This window comes from Gavia stellata, chromosome 17 (genome assembly GCF_030936135.1).
Source record: "Gavia stellata isolate bGavSte3 chromosome 17, bGavSte3.hap2, whole genome shotgun sequence".
In the NCBI taxonomy this organism is placed as follows: Eukaryota; Metazoa; Chordata; class Aves; order Gaviiformes; family Gaviidae; genus Gavia; species Gavia stellata.
The window spans coordinates 10,756,938-10,775,283 of record NC_082610.1 but is presented as its reverse complement, the minus strand read 5'-3'; the positions used below and the strand labels follow the sequence as shown (position 1 = coordinate 10,775,283).

The window sequence follows — 18,346 nt, the reverse complement described above, 5'->3', positions numbered from 1 at the left end:
TTTCTACAAAGGTGGTTACAAATTACATTTATAATTACAAATAATTCCTCTATCTTCCAGAAAAACACCACTTTGCACAAGTTCCAGAGGCACATTCTAGTCCAGACTGGAACAGGCTCTGTACAGCTGTTAATACAGCAGACTTTTGCAGATTAAGACATAGGTATAAATGAGAACTCTGATATGAAATAAGGCCACTGAACATCAAAAAGGCTAGCAGGATGAGGTGACTTTGGCCTCATGGACAGACTTTATTCACTGTTGAACTGAAACAACATTTAGAATTTTTTTTTTAGACACTGACATGATATTCCATGGTACGACAGGAAGATTTCTTAATAAGGCAAGGAAACATGGCATCCCTCTAGAGATTTTTAACAAAAGATCTATCCTTTGAGTGCACCATCTGGCATTACTCCTTACTTTTTCTATAGACTCCCAAATTACACTTAGTTATGCAATGGAGAGTAATACCTCACTCCTCTCATTCTGAGTTCAGTAGCTCCATCTGAACACTAAGGTGCTACCTGGTGTAAGTGAGCATGAAGGCAGCTAACATTTTTTTTTAATCAACTCAAACAAAATTTTACAGTTTTGTTTGAAGCTGAAGAATCAGATCCTCAGCTAGTGTAAACTGGCGTAAACTCTTGCCTTAAAATAGACAAAATAGCTAACTATCCCTAGTTTGTTTTCAATGGAGCTACACTGATTTAAAACAGCTGACAATTTCTCTTGCATCTAGAGAGTCTAACTTTTGCTTTGAAAGAAAGTGCCGTTTAAAGAAAATGTCCCCTCTTGAAATGGTAACATCTGGAAGCAATTATTTTCATCTTCAAGCAGATGCTCACAGTGAACAGCTCATTAAGAATGTGAACCCATTTTGTTACAGAGAAATTATAGTGTATTTCAGTGGTATGATGCAACTTGAATTCAGCCAGAATAAATATGCAATTGTAAGAAAAGAAAATACAAATTTAAGTTATTGGTTTTAAGGCAAAAAAGATAACATAAGACAGGCAAAATGGTAATTTGGGCTGTAGCAGCTTTAGCAGATCTTAAAGAGCTGAAATACAGAACAGAAATAGAAAATACTCCAGGAAATCTTATTCATAAAGAACATACTTGTTTTAAATTTTTAAAATTACTTTAAGTATAATTTATCAAAGTTCTTTTTTTGAAAATCAACTTTTAACTTTAAAAACTAAGGGAAAAAGCTATTTTAGAGTAGAATAATTACAGATGAGTCACCCAGAAGCTACAATATACATGTACCAGACAAATCAATGAAGAGCAAACTATTTCCAAACACAACTCTATTTTTAAAATTCACACAGTATACTTTTAAAATATTTAATCATGCTTTTCAATACACCCAATGGAACTGAAGCATGTGCTGTATATCTATCTCACTTTCACATTTTGTTGTCTTGGAAATACAAAATTCTTATAAAGCTGCTTATAAAATTTAACATGACAGAAAATAGCTTAGAAAGAGGACACTATGCTATTCTAGGCTATCAGCTGCAAGCACAGAAAATTCCAGGATATTCAGCACTCCACAAAAGAGAAGAAACAATCATGCCATACACTGATGGAGAAACAGTAAGTAAGATTTTAGTCAAGTGGGGGGGAAAAACCCCCAAAGATCCCATTTTGCACTTGTGCATTATGCAAAATACAACACTCAAAAAATTTCATACTTAACCCAACTTAACTTAAAATAGTTGAGAGAGACAGACAGACCAACCAAGCTACCTACCTGGTAAGCAAAATTCAGCAACAAGCACTGCTAATGAGGACTGCACTTTTCAAGTGCTGTGTGTCAGCTGTGGTAGAAGGAAGATATTTACTTAACTGAAAACACAGCTGACAGCAATGTACATGTGTAAGCACCATGAAATGGTGCAAATCAGTAGCAGAGAGTGAATTACAGTCCTCCATCTTTTGCCCATTATATAGTTAAGCAACAGAAAGGACAGAACTTCCCGTTGCACTGCCAATTTGAACAGCCCTTTGCATATGCCTGACAAGCGGATTCATGCCTATGTTAACTGTAAAATAACAAAGCAGTGTCATGCTCACCTGCATAGATAAGCTGCACAATTTGAGAGCACACTCTGAAAACCTTACGCCTCACAACCAGAGCAGCACAGAGCACACTTTAAAATCTGAAACACTAAGCTAGCTGCTGGCAAGAAGTTACTGCATGCTATAAACAAGTGCTGAAATTCATCTAAGATCAGATAACTCAGGCAATTGAAAGTTGAAGGAATGATCCTTGCCAGCCAGCAAAGTTCCTGAGAAGCAAACCGATACACACCAAATTTATACTCTGCAACCAAGATAGGATTCTGACTCCCCTGAGTAAAAGACATCTGCAAAAACAGCACAGGTACGCACTAAACTGCGTTGGATTCAAGTTCCTACTCTCATACAGCTCCTCCCTGAGTTCTTTTAATCCACTGGTTTTTAAAAGATTTTCCATTGTGCCTCACAGAGGGCACTCTGGTATACTTTCCCGTGCTCCTTGCACCCCGGCAGAAGCTGGCCATAAACTGACATGAGAAACAAAAATTCACTCCTGTTTGCAGTCAAGCATTTCAGCTTCTATGTGTATTTTTCAGACAGAAAGAATCCTAAAACCAAATGCTTTGTACTTTGCAAGGGAATTTGCTTAATAGAAGTCACAATCATGTTTACACAATGCAGCCACCTGACACAAGTCCCCTGGATTGCTTCTTGCAATCATGTGTCAGAAGTGAGATGGAAGGCAGAAACACATGGTCAAACCACATCTAGGGTTTGATACAGGTCAGGTACAGGAAAGACATTGCCACACAGAGCAGCATTTTGATTGGCAAAGCAAACTGTACACTGTTACACTTTATGCCACAGAGCTTCAATGGAAACTAGTATCTGTTAAATAAATCAAATGCAGCACTGGAATAGCGAAGAGGTAACTAACTATTCTTACTCACAATAATGTGAGTATATGCATAAAATTCACTTTTCAAACTGACTTAACACAGCTGTCAAGATTGACAGCATAGATTCCATAGCACCAATGTGTTTACATTATGCATGGCTGGTACTTTCTGGTCTGGGACAATATAGACTACTTTATAGAGCAAAAATTATTTTTGCTTTCCAATTCTGTTCTACATTTATACACAGTACAAATGAAAGAAAAGTTGATAGCAAGTTGATAGGAAGTTCCCCCAAGGCTAACAGACCAGATGTGCAAGACTCTCTCTTAAAAAAATATTTCTTTCTTAAAATTGAATGGAAGAAAGTACTTAGAAATGCCACAAACTAACTCAGAACAAGACACATACACATCATTCTTCTCTAAAATTGACTGACATTTTACGTTTTAAAGCAGCTGATATACTGGAAATGGACTGTCACAGAATAAATTGTTTTCATAGGATAATTCTAGGACTTTTTTTTTTATTTCAAGACATTCATTACAATGTGCTACAGGGCAAGGCAGGTAACTATTCACACAGGCTGGCATTTCCATATTCTTTACACATTTGATAGCAAGATAGAGATACCATTGGAAGGCAATTCAGTGAGACCAAACTGGCATCTTGCTCCCAGTCTTGCCTCAGAAAATTTTCTCTTAATATTTACTATGAAGGATGACCAGGGAAATGTGTTTCTTGGCCTAAACCGGAACCATACTTAAGGACTGATTTAAAGTTTTGCCATTGACTTTCACGAGTTTTCAAAAGACCAACTTTGTTTTAAGGAAAGAAAATGCAAACACCTTCAAGGTGAAAAATGATTTTTCTTGATTAGAGTTTGTAGTGGAACAAGTATCCCTACAAAAGCAAAACATTGTGTTTGACACTGTAAGCATCACATCTCATGAAAACACACATGCATTATCTGTAACTGTGCACACCAGGGCATCTCTGCATCTGTCACACAGGATTCTCTTGCTTCTCAAACACTGCTGAGCCGTATTTTCTCTGGCTATGGCTTCATGAACAGCTAGGTCAAATGCACATCTCACCATTGCCCTTATGTCATGCCTTGACCTTTCCTGTGAGCTGTTTCAACTCACTAAACCAGCAGAAAAACATCCCCTTCTTTTTAAACCCCAAGTTAGTTTTGTCCCAGTCACTGAGGAAAAAGTCTGATGAGCATGAGAGTCAGTATAAAATAAGTTGCAGAAGCACATGGTCAGGAACAGGGAGATGGATGAAAGGAGAAGGAGGCCTTCTCCATTTTTGTAGCAGTAACCTTCAGATTGGCTCAACACACTTGAAAGTTCACATTTCGACTAAGGGTTATTGCACCGTCCTGTCAGAGTGATGAAGAATCACGATTTTCTGCAAAGAAGCAGCAGTGTCTGTTGCTACTATTGCGCTTTCAAGATGTCCACCCTAAATGCTGAACAGCCATTTTATGTAATTTGTGTAAAGTTTATTTTACCTGTTGTTTCAAAAGTGTTTCCAAGATCACTTTGTAGCAGGGTTCAAAACAACTGTGCATAAATCATAAGCCAGTAGGATTTTAGCCAGTAACCCCACCCTGACAAAGTGGACAAGTCTCTGCTAGCACAGATTCAGCAAAAACTGTTTTGCACGGTAGCATTACATACCCTTTCTATTGCGGAACTACCAGATATCATCATTAAATGGTCTTGACAAAGTGTATTATTTTTGTTTTTACTGTAGCATTTTGGGCACAGAATTAATAGTCACTTTTCTTATAGTTCCCAAAATTAAAAAGACACAGCTTATCCTGGACTCAGGTATATGGTTTCCCAGATAAGTAAACAATATGCTTATCCATACTAAAGTTAGCTTAGTTCTACTAATATACATTAAAGATTTTTCAAGCTAGGGCAATTACCTTTATTGTTCCATTTTCCATTTAGAAGAATCAGTTGACTTATGTTCACAAAGGTAAAAAACAGTGGAGTTCAATATATTGTAAATAAGCAAGCACAACCATGAAATAAAATTGGATTTACATGCACCTCAGGAAGATAAAAGAAGTCTTTCTGAAAAGCAAGAACATTTATATGGGCACATAGATCTAGATGATTTTTCCTTATTTCTAGTAAGTTAGTTTACTGTAAAAATAAATAAATACTGTCTTGAAAGACCGACTAAATAGTTTTGACAGGAAAAACTCAGTGACAACACTAGTATCTTTCATCTCTTTGCTAAGCATCATGAGCGCTTGTACAGGACACTGGCAACTGCTGGCTGAGAAGATCTGAACCCAACTCTCCCCAAACCCTGATTGATCCATCAGTCTGTTGAAGTCCCTGAGGCCAGATACTTATTCTACTTTTGACAAATTAACTGCAAAAAGGCCTGTTGGCGACATATCTTACATGAACATCCTAATCATCACATTATCAGGTCATTCTCTTCTCTCCAAATCTCAACTCATTCCCTGTAGAGGGTAATCTTTTCAACAAGATGAACTGAGAAAAGATCCTTCAAAAGAAATTATAGACAAACAGGGCCCTCTGCTGAGGCATAATAAATGTATAATTTCTCTGACTGTTGAGATTTTGAGAGCTCTAACTTGGGTTTCCCATATCTCACTGTCTACTGGGGGATGTAATCCATGTGAGAAAGACACCACAACTACCATTCCATCATCATCCTCTAGTATTTCACTTAATTTGCTCTTTTTACTCTTCACAAAACTAAAACGTTAACTCGACGTAATTTTTTCATTCCAGTGAGAAAATAAATTTTAAATATCTCAGTTTCACACTCAATTTATTTTTAAATTTTGGCTCAGCTATTGGAAGTACACATCACTCACATGAAAATTAAAATACTAAGTATATGTGTTTGTGTACGTGTCTGTGCAAAGTTCAAATGGACAAACTCATAGGATTAAAATGAAACACAAATCTTTATCAAGTTGTGGCCTAGATAATTCTTTCTCTTAAAAAAACCCAAAATCAAACTCATACTATCATATATGCTGTAAGCATGAGAGATCAGTCACTTAGAAATTTAGCAATCAACAAGCAAACTTGTCAGTATTTCTCTAAGTTATGTTCAAATGCAAGATCTCAAAACTACGATACAAGGCAATCAACAAATTTGAGCTTATTATTAACTATTTAATATGTGTAGAGGAAAGAAAATAAATTTGAAATTACTCTCATTTGGCAACAATTACAGCCACTCAGTGATCTCAAAATTTAGATTTAAGGTTTATGTTAAACACATTTGGAGATTCTCTGACTCCCTTAGCTTTAGTACAGACTTTTGTAGCTTATCACTGTAGGATCAGCTTTGTAAGCAATTTGTGCACATGCCTAACGCCAGACGGCTAGATTAAAACGTTTTCACCGAAATAGCAACGTACATGCATTATTAGATTCTATTTTCAGATGCCTCAGTGTTCTGTTAAATCAGGCTTTAAATTCACAGTTTCCTCAGAAGACTATTGGAGCAGAAAATTTTAAGTCAGAGAAACAATAAACAGTTTTAGCAGAAGTCATAGAACAACTATCTAGTTTTAGATTGAAACAGGAAACTTCTACAGTCTATTGTGAATGCCTTCCTGAAGTTTGAAAACAGATCTTCGTAACTTAAATACTTACTGTTCTTTGAATTTCACTTCAGATCTCACTGAAAAACTAAAAGCACTCGCTATTTGCATTTTTAAAAACATCCCCTCATTTGAGAGTAAAACTTTTCCCAGCTGGAAGCATTTTGGGCTGCAAAAATTGTGTGAGACCAAGTGGTTTTTTTAGAGAAGCTTGGGGAATTATAACTTTAAAAGGTTTAGGATACAAGTTTATCTTATAGAAACTGCTCCTGTTTACATACATATGTACACGGATCCTTATCATAGTAAAATAAGTTTATACAGATTAACACAACTGTAATTTATAAGTTTATATAGATTAACACAACTATAATTTAAAGCTATGAATAGTTAATATAAAGACTTGCATATTTCACATAGACTAAAATAGTAAATTTATAACACAACATTTTGGGTGGGGAGAGGAAGTAAGTTCATCAAGAACAATATCTATCCTGCAAATTTCTGGTGTAGATTTGAGAGTTATTTACAGTTTCAAATCTATTTTTGATATCTATGTACTGTATTACCAGTGGATGATCTGCATCTGTAATAACAGAAAATTGCACCGGGAAAGTTCTTTTGCATCGACAGACCTGCCAGCTTTGCACTAACACATGAAATGTAAGGTATTTAATTTATCATTTGTTCTGCTCCCTCAACATATAACATAAAAGAGTAAAAATTAAATCACATAGCCTGAAACTGTCGATTGAAATAAAGAAAAATATGTCTTTATATACTAATTTTCTTTCAAAAATAAGGGGGAAGCTCCTAAATTAAGCAAAAACGGTTATAGAACCAAACTTGATACAGTAATTTATGTCAACTTCAGCTTCAAAGCCATACAAAACCAGAAGATATTTAAATAAAACATCTTAATTCTATAACTCCTACATACATTAACCTGTCTAACCAGTTACTCAACCATGTCCAAGTTTAGTTCGTCAGCACAGTACAAATAAGACACAATAGTTTCATTTTACATGCTGCCACGTACAGTATTATGCAACCAGCCAGTAAAATGTTTCTGCAGCAGGAAAAAAAGAAACATTTATTGCAAAAAAAAAAAAAGCGCAAAGCAGCAAGAGAACAAGAAGAGGCATTTTTTTCCTGTTTTATCTTGTTGCCAAAGGCACTCACACATGCAGACAAGCTGACCATATACGTTCACCCCTCTGTTAGAGAAGATTATGCAAGAAGCTTTCTTTTTACCTGTTGAAGCATTTCTTCTGTAGCATTCAGTTTCAACTGATGCCCCTCAAGACAGATTTCTAAGTCCCGGATTTTCTCTCCTTGAGCTTCCACCTGGTCTGTAAGAACACTCACCTGTAATTTGAGAAGAGAAGCACAATGCTACTGAACTGACTGTAAATAAGTTTCAATTACCTTGTACAATTAACATCCAAATGCACATTTTAACAGGAAGTTCTCTTTTAAAGTCCTCAATGGTTTAATATTCTTGTGCACTGCACCAACCTGCTCTATCAAGATAGACAATTTTTCAGTCTTACCTGTATTTTGCTTCAACCCCGCCCTCTAACCTCCCCCCCCAATTATTTTGTATTAAAACAAAATAATACAAAAATTAAAAATTTCTTTTTTATATTAAAAGAAAAAAGAAAGAGCATTTCTAGAAGAGATGGTAGACTACCTATAGGTAACCTGAATCAGTTCATGCAAAAGTCTGAAAAATTAGAAAGCACCAAACAAGAACATAGGATACTGAAAATATTTTAAGTGGTTTTGGAGCATGCATTGCCATTTCAGGTTACATTGGCATTTCACTCCCTAAAACGGATAAACAATAAAACTGTTCATTCAGAAACTAACCAATTACTTTACTTCTTACAAGAACAGAAAACCAGCTTACCTATCAATAAAGCGTTCTGAAGTTATAAAGAATGCAATGAGTAAAAGGCATGTTTTAGCAGTGGCAAAGTTCTATTCCAAGAAAAATTCCCAGGCTTTGCAAGCCAAAACATGAAAGCAAAAGAAGTGAGATACAGACAATGAATCCCAGGAAAAGAAACAATAAGCAATACTGGTAAAGAACTGTGGGAATGGTGGTACAGACCAGTCAGTGTGTAATAAGAAGAGCCCAGCAGCCTAACTTAAAGCTTGCAAAGCTGAAAAAACTATGCTCAGGATAACATTAGAAAGATGTGGAAAAACCCCCGGTGTTAATTCCTATGTTAAGCAGCACATAAACGCCATATATTCATTTTTACTATTTGTTTATATAAAAGCCTTGATTATACTAGAAAAATGTTATCTCAAACAGAAAAGCAAACTTAGATGTTTAAACTCCAGTTTGAATGAAATGAGTTAACAAAAAACTTCTATGCTCTCACATCCAACGCTGCAATGCCTTTATTTTAAAAAAAAAAAAAAAAAACCCACAGAAAAAAAAAGGTACAGTATGTGCAAGTGAAACCTTTTAACATGCACCCGCTACGTAGCATTTCTAAAACCCAATCAACGAATGACTGAGTTCACTTCAGGGAAGCTGCAGAGAGTGACTGAGTGATCTGTATTTGTTTTACCTGCAAACATGACAAGCATGCCTGGGTAAGGAACACAGAAAAAGAAAAAAAGAGGACTATTTCTTTTTTTTGCCTTTAAAGTGCTTGGCTGTAGGGTAGAGTACAGATGAAAGCAGGATGAAAGATGATAGGAAGGAGTGGGTGGAGGCAGATGGCAGGGGGACACATCCAAGCTGTGGCAGGGGGAGAACTCCCCGCAAGGAAGTCTGTTGCTTGTCTACTATTTTGTTTTGCTCTCATTAAATGAGTGATGGCACACAAGAAAACCCCCAAAAACCCTGTGAGGTCAGAAAGCAAGAAGAAACAAACTGAATCCTCTCCTTCAGTCTGATGCAGGTTCCAGAGAAAGAAAACAAGCTCTACTTAAAGAGTCAGGTTAGGTTCCAGCTAGCATTGTAACCTGTAAGGAAAACTCTGTATGTTAAACGTGACCTGCAAAGGAATTTAGTAAAACTTTAGCAGCTTCAGAACCATGTGTTGGATGTTCCAGCAGTTAGGCTGAGAGGCACATTAGCCATTTTGAGCTCATATTTTCCCCTCTGTTCAGGATCACATCTGCCAGACTCTTCAGGGAATCAGTAGGCTGCACAGAGAACATAACCCCAGTGTATGTGCTACACTGGCAAGTCCATCTCACCTCAGCAGTGCAACACCCGCAAGAGTCATCCTGTAGGTAATATATTTTCTGTAAATAACTATAAACGTGAGGCATATTGAACAATTATCTAAAAATCAAGGGTTTTAAACATCTTTGTGAAAAAAAACAAAAACCATACCGAACCAACACCTAAAGAAGTACATTAGCTCCTACACACAGGCACTGAGCTACAAGAAGGTACCCCAGATGCTGTAGCATTTCCAGTCTCCACTACAGACTGAGCAGTGGAAGTAGGTTTCAAGGTGCACTGTTTGGCTCAGCCTTGGTGGAGAGAGACAGTGGGCGCTGCCTGTGCCCACTACAAGTGCCTTGTACTGCTTTTTCTGCATTAAGTCTGATGCAAGACTGGAGTGCTCCCAGCCTCATATTCCCTATAGATTACTGCTATTACTGGCACAATGCAACATGAGCTATAGAATAGAGGTGCTCTGTTTCCCATCACTTTCTCATCCTTCATGCCCATGAAGGTCACACCCAGGAGCCAGGTTTGTACCCTCAGGCTCCCTCAGGCCAGTGTAACCTCAGCATGGGACTTGTTTGTGCTCCTCATATTCGACTGCCTAGATAGAATATGCAGAACTGGTGTAAACCAGGTTCTAACCCCAGCTCCACCTTGGCACCTTTTTTTTTTGTTGTTGTTGATGTTCATCTATCAGACTGAGGTTTTAATCTATGTTATTTGCCTGGCATTTTTGGAGTTCTACTGCAATGCTGTGCAGTGGGATAGGAAAATGCATAAATATTGAATAAGCCTCTTGATTTGATGGGGGTAAAAGGCAAAAGAGAGACAATTTCTACATCTGATTTTACTACATTACTCTTGAGAAAAACTCTAGGCAGGTCTCCAAACCATGTCATAAAAGCCCTTTTGCGAGTTTGGCTGGCTGCATTCTATAGGTACCTATTTGTTTGGATTAAGAAATAGTTACTAAAAATCAGCAGGACAAAGACAGGAAAAGTACCTACTGAGCAGCAGCCTGCAACAGCCTTCAGGACTAGCGGTCCTGTTAAATCCACAAAAGCTGATACACTTTGAACACCAAGATTCTGCCAAAACTGTCTAAGCCCACTGGTACACATGACCGTCAACAACCAGCTATATAGCATGAACCACATCCAAGATGACAGTGGCTGCTATATGCAGACAAAGATTACAGGACTATAAACACATGTGATGAAACAAAGGAGGCCTTCAGGGACAAAGCCACAGGTGCACCAGTACAACCTTCCGCTTCTGAGTAAACAGCTGGGTTTGGCCCCCTAATTGTTGCTCCAATTATGAGTGCACGCGCATGTGTGCAACTCAACTGTGCAAGAAGTGAATGTACTGTGTGAAAAGTTTGCTATTATTAATAGAATCAAGATGTTACAGTTAATAACCACTTGATTAATAAAAGGTGTTCTAATAAATATCAGTTGTGGTGTTGTCTCCCCTGACCTGATTCCCTCTGAGAAAAAAGGGAATTTGCAGCACACACTTAAACACTTAAATTCCAAACTGAAGTTTGTTTTTCATTCAGGATTTTTTTTTTTTGCTAAATTTGGTAATAGCAATTTTAGTTTAACAGTAATGAAAAAAATCCAACCAAGCCTAAGCTTATGTCTCACCAACTGTTTATTGTTTATTTAACAACAGCAGTGAGAATTCTGCTCAGTAAATTAACACAAGTGTGAACAGAACATACAGGATAAAACATGCTTACAGAAACTAGTAACTGAAAGTAGCAAGAACACCTACCCAGTATAGTTAAGTTTTGTTTGATACAAATATATATGCTTATAATATGCTTTTGTAAGCATAAGGAGAAAGGATATGCAAAGACCATTTAAAGAATCTCCAGCTTCAGTTTTAAAAAGCACGTAATGTACAGTTTAGTAATAGTGAAAATATCCAGAAAAAAAAAATTAATTTTTTTTATTTTAAGTTGTACGTGTTTTCTCCAGGAGGAAAACTTACATGGGGCAGGGGATCTGTTTGAAAAAGGCTTGGTAAACTGAGAAACAGGAAACCTGGAAGAGCTTAGGCATGCATTTTACTGTCAAATTTTCTTTTTCCCCCCTTTACCTCCCCCTTAAGCTTTTTGATGATGTAAAGCAACTTTGGTACAGTATACAAGCAGGAAAAATATCAGTTCTATCTACCCGCCAGTCTTCCAGTTAATTAAAAATGGTGGCACGCAGAACCTAGAAAATCAACTGGTACAAACTAGCAAACCTAGAATGAGAGCCACTACCACAGCATCGTCTCAGGATTTCACAGCATTGTTTTTATGTTTGGTTTTTTTTTCCTTTGTCATTCTTCTCACTCTCATTGCTGTTACTCCCCTCTCCTCTACCCAGTTACCCCACCATGAAACCAATCAGATGGATTAAACAAATTATGAATTAATTCCTGATTAAATATCAGTTACATTTGGTGACCCGCTAACATTTAACAGAAAATACTTTGTCACTTCAGCTTTTTTTCACTGAATATCAACTCCACAGACAATGTTCTCTTTAAGACATACCTGCAGTATGAGCGACTCTTTATCACCTTCTAATCGTGCCAATCTTTCTTGATAGGTTTCATTATTAGATGAATGATGATTCACCTGTGACTGGGGGGAAAAAAAGTGCTATGAGAATTTTTACAGTTAATATTAAAATTTCAAGCAATAGTTAATAAAAATTGATATAAATCGAGTGGTTCTCATAATGCAAAAAACATGCAAAAATTTGTCTACAGATCAAAACTGTTTATTTCATATGCATTAACCTTTTTGTATGTACCTTTTTTTAGCTGGATTTTGAATACTTTCTCATTTCCAGCAATCAAGAATGGTATAGGAATAGATTTGATATTTTCTAGCAAATTATCATCTCATTGGGAAATGCCATCTTACCAAGACAAAAAACATTTAATTTGAAATATCTGGTCTCAACAGTCTTTTGCCAAAGTCCAGGAATCTTGGTGTTTATTTTTAAATGGTAAAAATTGCCATATGCATTATACTATTCCTAGAAATTACGGAAAGAAAAGTATAATTTTTTTGTTAGCAATTAACAAATTATTTAAATTATCAAATTCTTATCAGAAACTATTCTAGCTACGTAATCAGTTACGGATTTCTAAATGGCTCTAAGGGGCAAGACCTTCTAAAACACAGCCTGTTCCTAAGTACTATGTCCCATTTCCTATTAATTTTAATCCTCTGGATACAAACACCAGAATTAAAAAAAAACCCTGCAGATTTATTTTAAAAAGAGTCCCATAGCTTCATCCTGCATACTAAAACACTGTGTAACTGTGGGAATGGAGCTGTTTGCTTAAAGCATCAAAAGTAACTTGAGCCCTTAGCAGTTCATTTCCCAGCTCCATTGCAGGCAATGCATTTCTGCCAGGGAATAAAACACTTTGGCTTTTCAGCAAACTCAAGAATCCAACTGCACTGAGCTCTCTTCAACTACACTAGTCTGCAGCTGACTACTCATTTATAGTTGTTTGGACAATGGCACCAATATAATTATAATCCTACCCCCCGACTGTCCTTTCTTTTTCAACTGAACATTTGTGAGTAGGATTTATTTTTTTTAAAATATTAAATATATTCATGGCTTCTTGATCTCCACTGAGGTCTACAGGCCCAAATGTAAAACAGATTATGAAAATAAATAAATAAATAAAATTTGCTAATTAATGCAAATCAAGAAATCAACTATTTATCCAACCAAACGCTAAAAGACATTTTTCAAGCCATAAAGTGCTAAATTAGATACAAGTGTGGAATCTTTATGAGCTGAGCTGTGAGGAACTGAGCACCCTTGTCTCTGATATTTTTGAAAGGAATTGAGAAACTCACAAAGACACCAACAAACAAGAGTGAAAGGTGCCTGAAGAGATCATCTGGTTCATTATTCCATCCTAGGACAGATGATTATTTGCAACATTCCTGTCTTGCCTACTCCTAAAGACCTCTAGAAATGGATTACGCAGCCTCCCCATATAATCTACTTCTTAGCTACCTATCATTAGAACATTTTTCTTAATGTCTAACCTGAATCATGTTCTCCAACTTCAACCTATTCCTTCTTATCATACCACCATGGATAAAAAAAAGGTCCTTTGCTTCAGAAATTTTTTTACGTATTTGAAGACTATCTGCAGATCTCTAACTACCAGGTCCCTCTTTGGGCTAAACAAACACAAGCTTTTCTGTCTTTTCCTCACAGGTTAATTTTTCAAGATCTGTTTTGTTGCTTTCTTTTGGTTCATCTTCACCAATTGTTCCCTGACTTCTTTTGAAATTAAGTGCCTAAGTGTAGACACAGGACTCTAGCTGAAAATGGCTAGAATGGAAAAAACCTTTTCACAGACCCTTGTGCCATTTTTCTTTTCATGTCAGCATAGTATCACTGATATATTTTCAGCCTAGGACCCAATACTACCAGACCCTTTTTTAATGCTCTTACTTAGCTAGCATCTTGTTCTGCATCCTGTGTTTACTCATTGTTTCTGCTTAAATGTATAACCTTGCACCAGTCTATACTGAATTACATACTATTATTTTTACTGTTTTCCTGTGTATCAGGCTCTTCTTATGTTTTAATCATGTCCTTTAGCATAGCTGCAAGGCCCTGCTTAACTAGAATCATGTATAAATTCACTACGCTTCGTCCTTATTCCCTGCTTTAGAGGGTCAACAAGAACACTGAAGAACAGAATGTGCAGAACCTCACTGCACACCCTTACCAGCACTGATCAAAAGAAGAATATCCTAACTCTACTCAGAATATACTTTTCTCACTAGCTTTTGACCACTTCATAGTAGGTCCAATTACAATTCAAGACCTCACAGATATGGCTCTAAATATGCACATCTGAGTGCATAACTTACACACAAACAGAAGTCTCAGACAAACTACTAAGTTTTACAGTGGCACCTGTAGATGAACTTACACAGTGGCACTGTGCAAGTACATAATGCCCTTAAAGGAATGGTGACTTTACTCCCTCTTCCTCTCCTAACTAGTTTTAATTTTTTTTAGAATTTTTGTGTCCTAACATTTCTTTCCATCTTTCCTAACACCTCAATGTAATTTTTTCAAGCTGTCTCCTTTTATTAAAAAAACCCACATACCCCAACTCCCCCCACTGCGTTTATAAAACATGCATCTTCAGTTTAACTTAGGCCCTTTGTATTAAAAGTTCGTCAGTCAGTCAGTCCATATGGTCTTAAAGCTCATTCCTTATTAACTTTTTTAGTACTATAATGAGAATAAGGAATCCTCACGAGTAACCAACATGCATTTCTGTACGTCTGCCTAGGTAATCCTTTGACCTCAGCTACGCATCCTCAATCATACTGCCAGCCATTCTGTCTGGGTTGTTACTTTACTTGCAGAGCAAAGTCTTATGCTGTACTTTAGAACCCAAAATCTTTAGCCTTGGTGGCTACGTTTCCATTAGGGTTAAAACTCCATTACATACCATTAAATGAGTTTTCTCAATGGAGAGCCCACAGGCCTTCCCCAGTATGTCTCTGGCTTACACACAATGGTAGAGGAGACTTCCCTGCACCTGGAACACCAAGTATTCAGGGAAGAACAGCACACTGCTAGGCAGGAAAATACACTCTTAATGACAAAACCTACTGATGAAGATCACCTAGTCAGGTAGATTTTGCACTCTTTCTCCTGCCGTCATTTGCTATTTTACTAGGCTAGATTTAAGAAATACACCTGTAACCACTTGTGTAACCACTCCCCCCCCGGCCTTACACGCACAGTGAGTTAAATTACTGACAACACATTTTTACATAACCAATCTGTCATGAATGCAAAATGAAGTTCAACATTTTATATAACCAGTAATTAAGAATCAGTTCAACATCAAATCACAAATAAGATATTTTATTACACTCACATTTACCAAATGTATAGTCTCCGATGATGTCTGCTGCACTGAGTGACTGTGAAATATCCTCTGCTGGAAGTCCAATACTCAATACCCATGTAAAACCTAGTGAATCACACCCATGTGAACAGAAAAGGGGGGGGGGGGGTGGAAATCAACCCTGCCAATAGGTCAGCCAGAGACTGCTCAGATAAGTACAGGAGAGTACAGTAGACAGAAAATGACCTGCTAAATAAAAGTGGCTGATTGACACACAGCAGTTGTTTAAGACATGGGAAAATCTTTGTGGCATGCATAAAGACAAGATACAACAATGTAATATGAACCAAGGCCATCTGTGGATGGTTAGAGTGCATTTTGCAGTTGTGTAAGTCAGTACTGAGAAGAAACTGAGCAAGTATAGTTAGATATCACACATAGCAGCAGCAACTGAATATAGGCCCTATAACACTGAAGTCATAAGAGTACAGACCACTTGAGTTGGTGTAAGAGCTCACAAACAATAAACACTAGGCTTGTGTAACCACATGACCAAAAGGCTGAATCACCAAGATTTTCCACAAAGATGTTATTTCAGAAGTTGTAGCCTTAAAACCTAAAAACCATTACCTGGACTCCACAAACTATAAGCTAAATACATTAATTATATTTCTTGCAATGAAAGACTCAGAGAAATTGCATAAAACATGTAAAAAAGTTTATGACAACACATGATAACAAAGTAGAAGGAAAGATATGCTAAGCCAATGTGGTTGAAACTACCTTGATGGTAGTACCACTGCAGATGAAGTGTCAAGCGTATACCATAAATACTTTGCCTAAGGGAGCTGCAAAGCGGTATCTTGAAGCACCTGTCTCCATAGAGATTTTGTATATAGTTTAATGCCCACCAGATATTAACATGAAATATTTCCTCAAACAATTCCAAATCAACTCTTTCTTGCAGTTCTAGGGGAAAAAAAAAAAGAAAAAAAGGGTTTTGCATTCCATCACCTGCTTCAGCTTCTTCTTCATCTTTAGCTTCCAAATCTCTCTCTGGAATATGCTCTTTAACTTGGACATAATATTGGTAGCTGCTGGAAACTTGACTGCCTAAGTATCACTTACATGATCAACTCATTACAGAGTCCTTTTCCAGGAAAAAGGCTTAAATATTCCTCCAGAATTTATGACACAAAAAAATCAGACTTCAGAGTATGATTCAACAGCTTTAATTTCAAATGGGGATAATCAGCAAAAATATAAAAGGGTGTGGCAGGAAAGGGAAGAAAAGTTTGATCAACTCAGCTATCTTAATTTTCAACAGCCTTCTCAGAGACTGATAAGCTTGGATGTTATGTTTTCTTGCATGTTATTTTAATAGGAAACAATTCAGAATGCAGCTTATTGTCAGACCATTGTATAAGCGCTTCTGTACAGATGTTCTGTTCAGAGGTTCATGTAACAGAACTTCCAGCTGAATCTTGATAAGCTGTAAAAGTAAGTCTTGATAGACTTTAAAGCAAGCACATATGCAAGATAATAAAATTGAATACAGGCCAGTTTATGTTCTCCTCATGTGTGCTGTTTCAGTTTCAGCTCAATCTTCAACACAGCTAATTTTAAAACAAAAAATACCCGCTTCTGAAGTTGATCAGCAAGCTGTTACACAGAAATTTGTCACTAATACCATGGATCTCATATTGGGCTGTGGAGGGGGGAGGAGCTGGGAAAAGAAACCTGGCAGTCAGTTAGAGTGGTGATTTGTAAGATTTTTCAACAAGTCACCCGCCTCTTTTAGAAGACAGATTATGTCATAACCCTCCTCTCTTCTTATGCAGTCACATGAGTCACCTTCAGTTCCACTGATAATTGAGTAAGATGCCTGTGGCAATTATAATACTTGCATTAATGGGGAAGATTAGGGACATCCTTGACACATTGTCTTTTGCTGCAGTTTAAAAGATCAAAACAAGCAGTATAGCCAGGACAGTTCAACCAGTCAGTTTTCCCGCAAACTACTAGCCGCACACAGACTGTAGCATTATATTTCAATACAAGAAAATGCACACTATAGACTTTTTCCAGCCTATTTGGAGTTGATAATATTTAGAAGAGTATGGACTTTACATCTCTCTGTTACTTTTTTGGGTCAGCAGAATTATAAGTCACAGTAGTTGCTATTGTGTTGTGATGAGTGAGTAGCCTACACAGTAAACATTTTTATTTTGGCATCTGACTATGGATGTAACACAAATTTAATCTCTTGGCATGTTAGTGCTACCTCAGATACACACCCATGTGAATATATGTACATTCACTCAGTGTACTTGAGGAGGAGGAGAAGGCTGGAACATGATTTCTGGATCTGTAATTCTTGCCTTTCATCTGAAGGCAATTAATAAAGCAACAACAGGTTTTTCTATTTGCCATTGTTCCTTGTTGGTTAAGTGAAAGTGGCACAGCTAACAGCATATAGTCTGAAATTAAGTAAAGACAGAGCTAGGTAGATTTCTGTAGTCCTTAAAATAAAAGAATTTTGACCAAATATTTATATTTTATCTGGATAATTTTTCCTAATACTAATACTTCTTTTCTCCTCCAGACAGTTACATTACTTAGAGGAAGATATCCTTACAGAAGTCAATAGATTCACTCTCAATATCATGAGCTTAATGGCTATAGCAT

At 36.8% G+C, this 18,346-nt stretch overlaps 1 protein-coding gene across 1 annotated transcript in view; it reads right to left on the bottom strand.

Moving 5' to 3' along the window:
* Positions 1–18,346, bottom strand: part of PPFIBP2 (PPFIA binding protein 2) — an 88,610-nt gene that overhangs the window by 38,392 nt on the left and 31,872 nt on the right. Inside the window, exons 3-4 of the mRNA XM_059825999.1 lie at positions 12,294–12,383; positions 7,795–7,908 (exon numbers count right to left, since the gene is read on the bottom strand). Of these exons, the coding sequence (XP_059681982.1) occupies positions 7,795–7,908; positions 12,294–12,383 (204 nt within the window). The remainder of the gene's footprint in view (positions 1–7,794; positions 7,909–12,293; positions 12,384–18,346) is intronic.